The 8,387-nt window shown below is 42.4% G+C and overlaps 1 protein-coding gene across 1 annotated transcript in view; it reads right to left on the bottom strand.

The window, feature by feature from the left end:
- Window positions 1-1,964: 1,964 nt before the first annotated feature.
- The window catches only part of LOC133400120 (neurogenic locus notch homolog protein 1-like), a 78,865-nt gene continuing 72,442 nt past the window's right edge, over window positions 1,965-8,387 (bottom strand). Inside the window, 5 exon segments of the mRNA XM_061672390.1 lie at window positions 1,965-4,048; window positions 4,050-4,229; window positions 5,073-5,170; window positions 5,269-5,416; window positions 6,820-7,118. Coding sequence (XP_061528374.1) covers window positions 3,071-4,048; window positions 4,050-4,229; window positions 5,073-5,170; window positions 5,269-5,416; window positions 6,820-7,118 — 1,703 coding nt within the window. The 3' untranslated portion in view covers window positions 1,965-3,070.

Here is an 8,387-nt window from a genome sequence, read left to right as displayed (position 1 = left end):
TTGAACTGGAACAGTGGTCACGGCGGGGCATCATGGGAGTTGGAGTCTCATACACGACCCTTTTATCCATCCGCCCATCCATTTATCCATCTATTTTCATTCATTATCCATCTTCTGTTTCGCTTCTCCTCACTAGGGTCGCGGGCGTGCTGGAGCCTATCCCAGCTATCTCCGGGGAAGAGGGGGGACACCCTGAACGAATGCCATATGGGCAGATGAAACCAAAATAAACGCGTTCATGCGGTACGAGAAGGCATGCTCAGTTAGTGCCCTATCGCCTACAAGTGTTTTATTTACAGTTACTATTTACTATATTTAAATATTTACTGTAATTACAACTTTATTACTTTGTTATCCTAGATTAATGGTAGTCTATAACTAACCTAAATGTGGGTTACGTCGCTGCCGTGGGAGTAGAACTGAGGGCGTTCATAAACAGAGGGCGTCATAAACAGAGGGCGCTCTTATATCGATACTGGTGGTATTCCACAAGGCTCTATATAAGGTCCACAGATCACATTATACTCAACATAAATATCATGATTACGTCCCATCCTAGTAGAATACTGGTAGCGTTTAACGAAGCTCACTCCTATGTCAGATTGTTTTATATTTATGTCCCAAAAGTGTTTTTCATACAAGTATTTACTGGAATGATGATTTCGTTACTTGTCAATTTCCATCCATCCATCCATCCATTTTCTGAGCCGCTTCTGCTCACTAGGGTCGCGGGCGCGCTGGAGCCTATCCCAGCTGTCATCGGGCAGGAGGCGGGGTACACCCTGAACTGGTTGCCAGCCAATCGCAGGGCACATACAAACAAACAACCATTCGCACTCACATTCACACCTATGGGCAATTTTAGAGTCTCCAATGAATGCATGTTTTTGGGATGTGGGAGGAAACCGGAGTGCCCGGAGAAAACCCACGCAGGCACGGGGAGAACATGCAAACTCCACACAGGCGGGGCCGGTTATTGAACCCGGGTCCTCATAACTGTGAGGCTGACGCTCTAACCAGTCGGCCACCGTGCCACTATTTGTCAATTTGTTTCTGTTTTTTTGTTGTTGTTTTTTTAAAAATGTTTTTTCAAACATTTTTTCTTAATATTTTGCATTTTCCTTACTTGTGTGTTGATGCTAACATTTGTGTATTTTTCTTTTGTTCTTATATTTTTTTATTTTGTCTGCTTTTGTATTTACCACTATTATTTGATTTTCTCGATTATTAACTAATTTGTGGAGGGAAACTATGGAATCTTTTCAATGCGGGGTTGAAAGAAAGTGAAAACGTAAACCAGATTAAAAAGAAATATAAAAAGACGATGTTCAATAGATACAGGTATGAGGGTGTTTGACAGTCATGTGGTGTTTATTGATTCAATTACTCAGTTATTTGTTCACTTATTCATTATTTGTCCATTTGGTGTTACCATTTTCGTATGTATGTACGCACAATATGTTGTATGTAAATGTAGCAATACAGAGGCGAAACAGCAATTAATAATACTTGTTTATACAATTATTGTATGTTCTGTAAGGTAAAGATTATTGGTAATATATTAGGAAAAATACAATAAATTACTCTATAGATTGTACTAAGGAGGCTAGATAATTAATTTATGAATAATAAAATTATATTCCACATAAATGTCATAATTACTTCCTGTTCCAGTAGAAAACTGTTAGCGCTCAGTAACCGGCATACTTACTGTTTCTGAGTTTTATATTTGTGGCCTACAAGTGTTTTTTTTAAATTCTAATATTTTCTGTAAAATTCATTAAAAATACAAGACAATTTTAAGACAAAGAAGTGTCGTTTATTATCCCAAGAATATTTTTTTACATACTCAAATGAAAAGGAACTGCAGCTATATATCTTTTTTTTTTAAACCAGAAAAAAAATCTTATACCAGTGTGTGTGTGTACAACAATATTGACATACACACATTTTTGTATAGCAAACACATTTGAGAACAAACACATTTATTTTAAGACATCAGATTTCTTCAACAAAATCCTGCTTACAAGGGGAAACGCAAAAGCTATTTACAACATGGGAGAACATAGCCATAGGCTTAAACTAATCGGAGGGAGGCATTTTTTTCCTTGACCCCCTCTGCATAACAAGAACACACTCACGGTGGCCAAACGGGCCAGTTTGTCAAACGAGAACAGGACTTAATATAAAGCCTGTTTAAAACCGCCAATCTCCAAGCTGTCCTTTAAACTGAACACATACTTGTCCTTCCTTCTGTTCAGACATTTACAAAGAGTGTACATAACACTGGAGGTCCTCAGTGGAATGCCCATTGAATGTAATTGTCTGTATAAACAAAGATTATACAACAAATAAAATGGAGCAACAAAGAGAACAAATAAATAGCCTGGGTAAGTACGAGCAGAAAAGAACAAAAAGAAACTGCATTTACCAGCAATTTCTATAGGCAGGCGAGGCGTTTAAATAAAGTCATTAATAAATACAAATGTAAAAAAAAGAGCACAGAAGGAATGTGTTAATGTTAGTATAAAGTTGTGATTTCCAACCACCGTGCCAGGGCAATGATCTAATTTCACGATTATTTATTTACTACAAATAATGTATCGTTTCTATCTATGCAAAATGGTATAGTGACAGGAAGAGCGATGAAATCCACTTCCACTAGACGGCAGAATAATAACCTGTGTATCCACCTGTTGCCATTCCTACAACAGAGTAACAGTTTTGTGCTCAACTAAACAAGTACATTTGTGAGTTAATTTGTTAATATATTGGGCGATTGATGAAACACCTGTTGTGAATTTTGCTGTTTGGCTTTTTGTTAGAGAAAGCCAAGTAGTGTATTCAAAAGTTCAGAGGTAAAATTAAGTTCACCTCTAAAGGTTCAAATGCATTTTAGGTTCATGCTGAAATTTTGTGTCAAAGCTGAATATCGCAAATCTTTTGGAAGTAGTGCCTCGGCTCAATAAAAAGTTGGGAAAGACAGGTATAAAAGCATATAAAATATTCCAAGTTGCCCTTTTTCATCTTTTTTCTTGTATAAAAATACATGGGGCAGCCAGTCTGTTTTTCACTTAAACTGCTCAGGGAGGTGTCCCATCTGGGCCGGCATGCTGGTGGGCGGACTGGAGATGCCCTCCGACCAGTCCGACATGTTGGAGTGCGGCGAGGAGCTGGACCACTGGTCCGGCGAGCCCGGTGAGGGCGTGAGAAAGGGGTGGTCAGGCCCCTGGACCTGATGGCTGGGGGTGTTGCCATCCACGGGGCCAGAGTAGCTGTGCTGCGAGGGCGGTGTGAGGAACTGGGCACCCAGGGAGGCGGGCATGATCTGTGCCTCCTGGGGCAGGATGGTGCGGATGGGCATGGCGCTTGGCTGGAGCTCCGGGGGGCTCAGATCGGGGTTGATGAAGCTCTGGTTCTGGAGTTGTTGAAGGTTCTGTATCTGTTGCATGATGGGATTGAGGCGGGTGCCGGGAATGCTCGCGTAGGCCATCATCTGAGGGTGCCCGTTGTGTTGGGCGGTCATCATCCCGTGCTGACCGCTGCCCCTCAAGGCGCCAAACTGCATCCTGGAGATCCAGTCGCACTGTCCCGTGGACCCCGACACGGGCATGTGGGTGAGGCGCGGGGGAAGTGGATCGAACTGCATCCGTCCCAGCTCCTGCTTGTTAGCCATGACCATGTGGCCGACGCCAAGGTGCGGGTCCGACATGGTTTGGAGGTGGCCGATTGCTGCGGGCGTCATCACGGGTGGGGACGCGGCGTCTGAGGCGTAGCCGCAAGGCGACTCCAGTGAATCCACCGGGGACAGAACGGCTGAGCTTTCCAACAAACTGCCAGGAGGCTTCCCATCCTGCGAGTTCTTCTTCTTTACTTTCATGTCTTTGGCGTCGTTGCAGACCTTGGTGGCGGGTTTGCGAGTCTTCCTGCCACCCAGCGGGCCCTGGCTCTGAGGCGGGGGCTGCCTCATGCCGCCCACGTAGCCGTTGGGCGAGCAGAGCGGGGGTGATAACGCTGTACCCAGGGCGCCCCCGTGTATGGGAGGACTGCCGCACTAGGTTGTACTCGTCCATTAAACGGACGATGTCGTGATGCATTCGGTCTTGGGCGATGTCTCGGGGAAGACGGTCCATGTGGTCCGTTATCTCCCGGTTAGCAAAGTGGTCCAGCAGGACTTTGGCCGTCTCGTAGCTTCCTTCCCGGGCCGCAAGGAACAGAGGCGTCTCCTCCTGAGGTGAACACAACAAGCGATGGGAAGCAGAAGCTTGAAATGTTTTCATTTTCTGGACCAAAGCATTTTCCAAATCAGTGGTTCTTTTTCGTCTAATATTTTGGTATTTTAAGTCAAATATTTGGGAATTTTTCATTCATTCATCTTCCGTTCCGCTTATCCTCACTAGGGTCGCGGGCGTGCTGGTGCCTATCGCAGCTATCTTCGGGCGAGAGGCGGGGTACACCCCGAACTGGTCGCCAGCCAATCGCAGGGCACATATAAACCATTCACACTCACAATCACACCTACGGGCAATTTAGAGTCTTCAATTAACCTACCACTCGTGTTTTTGGGATGTGGGAGGAAACCGGAGTACCCGGAAAAAACCCACACAGGCACGGGGAGAACATGAAAATTCCACACAGGCGGGGGCGGGATTTCAACCCCGGTCCTCAGAACTGTAAGGCAGATGTGCTAACCAGTCGCCCACTGTGCCGCCGGGTATTTTTCATATACTGTATTTTCAAAAATATTTTCTAATATTTGTGTAATTTCCATTTAATAGTTTTGTATTTTGTATTATCAAAATATATATTTGTTGTAATATTTCTTCTTATTTTTTCCTGTTTTACTTTTTTCTCATGTTTGTGTATCTTTCTTTCTAATTCTGGAACATTATTGCATTGGTGTTGGTTAGCATGTGAGAGGCTGTCTATTTTTTTGTTTTACTTATTCCCCTGCCATTGGCAAATCCCTGACTTACTGTGTTTCTTTTTCCAACATGGTAATAATACTGATAAGTGTGAATATTATATTTTTCTCATTACAATCCTTTTGTGGTTTCGCTGTGTTTCAGTACCTTGTTGTTTTGCATGTCCTTGTTGGCACCGCTCTTGAGCAGCACCATAGCAGCCTCCACGTTATTCACAGCAGCGGCCCAGTGCAACGCTGATTTACCTGGCACGACAACAAAAAAAATCTGACCACATTAGGAAGTAAATAAAAAAAAAAAAAAATCGCACATGTTATTTATGCGAGAGTTTTTTTTTAATCACCAAAGTCATCGATGGCGTTGACGTCAGCATGGCAGTTGATGAGCTCGTCCACCATGCCCTCCACCGCTAGCCTGGCGGCCAAGATGAGGGGGGTGGTGCCGTCCTGCATGCGGGAGTCGAGGTCGGTGGCGCGGTTCCTTATGAGAATCTGGACAGATCATCAAGTTACAACCACAGATTTAACAGTATCTTTCTTCAAGTGGACATAGGCTGATGTTATTGTTTTCCCCTAATCCTTTTTTTTTTTTTTGGGTACAATATTTTAGTTTTTGGTACTCGATGTATTTTGGTACTCGATGTCAAACATTTATGTATTTGTCCTATATTTTATATCGTATTTTTTAAATATTTGTCTATTTTTCATCCAATCCAGTTTATTTTGTTTTACAGTGAAGCCCCACTATTCGCAGGAAATAAGGACCTGCTGCGAATAGCGAAAATCTGCAATTTATTTGAATACATGAAATTGCGTATAAATGCCAAAAAATGGCAGAAAAAGACTTAAAACAGAGAGGACCATAAAGTATCGGCATAGCTCATATATGTATAGTTCATGCTGTATACAGCATGAACTATACACGATCATGAACCCATTTTACATAAACAACAGTATTCAATAGTTAAATTATTCAAGTTAAACAAAACACCTTCACCAGAGGCTCATCGACAGTATTAGCTCGCGCACTAGCACAAACTGACATGACATCATACACGGGCAAACAAAATTAGCGCACTAGGGCTTTAACGGTATTAGATCATTAAACTCACCTTTTACCATACATGCAGGATATGTTCAATAATAAATGTAAGGGAATACAGGCAAATTATAACAGTAATGTAGATCACACGGGCTACTGGTAGCATCGAGAAAGAAGCAAAAACATACTTTTAGTTTCACTTTTGATTGTGCACGAAATGCATTCAAGGACTGCCAACAAACGAGATAGCTCAAGCGCATGTGAAAAAACACTATCAATGGATTAAACCTAAAAACAACAACAATATTCCACCAGATGGCGCAAAAGTAATAGTTCTATTGCTTTGCTCCAAGCACTTAACCACAGCAATTACTATAGATGAGTACAGTTGGAAAGAAATTGACTTGTGTAACTGGGCTATTAGGCTAACGATAATATTTTACCTTTTTTAAATTCCAATTCTTATAAAAAGGTGGCGGCAGGGTGACCGACTGGTTAGCACAAATGCCTCACAGTTCTGAGGACTCGGGTTCAAATGCGGCCTCGCCTGTGTGGAGTTTGTGTGTTCTCCCCGTCCCTGCGTGGGTTTTGTCCAGGTACTCCGGTTTCCTCCCACATCCCAAAAACATGCATGGTAGGCTAATTGAAGACTAAATTTAAATATATATATATATAAAATCTCTTAATATGTATGCATTTATTTATTTACTGTACAGCTTATTTCTGTTATGTCATCTTCTCAAGAGGGTGAAAAGTAACGATGCTATTTTGACAAAGTTTAAAAAGTACAGAAATGTGATATGAAATGAAGGGAGTAAAAGCTAACGGACGTATTGATGAACCCCCGACTGACCTGGAAGACCCCCTGGGCGTCAGCTGCCACGGCGGCGTGAAGCGGGGTCCTGCCCATGTTGTCCTGGATGTTGGCATCGGCGCTGGCCTCCAGCAGCCGCTTGGCGGCGTCGGAGCGGGCATAGCGGGCGGCCAGGTGCAGCGCCGTCTCACCAGTGCGGTCTGTTTGGTTGTGAAGGCTGGCGCCCTGGTAAATGAAGTCATTGATGACGTTTGCCGAGGCGTCCTCCTCCTCCTCGCTGTTGGCCGTCTCCAGGCCGCCACCGCTGCAGGACGCGATCATGAGCGGTGTGAATCCATCTGAGGAAATCACATGTAAATGAGTATTTACAGCCTCATGTTTTTTTTTTTTATATGATGAGACAATTTTGGAACACCTATCTTTGACCAGTTTCGTCAATTCCCCATCCGGAAAGTATTTACAACGCTTCACTTTTTTCGCATTTTATTATTTTCCCTCCTTAGTGAAAACTTGAGTAACGTGATTTATTCCCTTGAATTTCTACACACAACACTCCATCATGACAATTTGAAAAAAGCTTCTCAGAAATGCGCATTTTTTTGTGATTGCTGAAAGGCCCTAAGATGCCACAAGATGTGGCCAAAGCCATGTGTAATTAGGAATTGGTGTCAAGGAAGTATGTTCAAGAGCTACACCCCGACTGAGAGACAAAGATCTTTGCATGGCGGGGTGGAGCTAAATTTAGCCTGGGTTGTTACTGGAAATTATGGTGAGTCTTCAAGGAATGGGCATGCACATGCATACTTCCGGTATATTTTTTCCCTCCCAAATCCAAGCCATTTATTTTAAGGTTAATGTTGTATGATGAGTTAGAAATGACATTAAAGTGTTTGGGGAGCTTAGCTTGTAGTATATTTACAGTTTAAAATATTAATATAGGCAAAAATCATTTGTAGGAGGGCGTCGATTACCTGTGGTCTTTCGCTATTCACAGTGGGGCTCAGTTCCTATCTCTTACGACGAGTGGGGGATTACTGTACAGTGGTACCTTGAATTATGAGTTTAATTTGTCACATGACACTTATGTAACTCAAATCACTGGAATCTCAAATCTTATTCCCTCATTAAAATGAATGGAAATATTAATCTCTTCCCGACCCCCAAAAACAGGAACAATAAATTTAAAGGTTTATAACCACCAAATCGTTGATGCTGGTTTCGTTAGCCTGTCTATGCCGTTTTGGATTGTGTATTAGCATTAAGGTAGTGAACTTTTGAAAGGCGAAGGTATGTGGTGAAATACACATGTAATTCTATGTTTTATGTTTAGTTTTACAGTAAGCTTCACCTGGGAGTGGCAATAAACAGCATGAAGCAAGAATACGGCCTCTTGTTTCTGTTTGCTATCATATTTCGAAACATTTGTTAGTGGGGTATCTTTTAAGTCTAAGTACGACTGTACCTGTATATCAAATTCCCCTGATGCACAGCATAAAAAGGCGTACAGATCCACCATACTTTAATAACCAAGCAGCCGAACACGGAAAGGTTTATAAAAAAAAAAATTAACAAAAAAATAAAAAAGGGGGAAAACAAGGGGTATGACT

The sequence above is a fragment of the Phycodurus eques genome, chromosome 3 (assembly GCF_024500275.1).
Source record: "Phycodurus eques isolate BA_2022a chromosome 3, UOR_Pequ_1.1, whole genome shotgun sequence".
In the NCBI taxonomy this organism is placed as follows: Eukaryota; Metazoa; Chordata; class Actinopteri; order Syngnathiformes; family Syngnathidae; genus Phycodurus; species Phycodurus eques.
The sequence above is the reverse complement of the archived record's forward strand: the minus strand, read 5'-3'. Positions and strand labels throughout refer to the sequence as shown.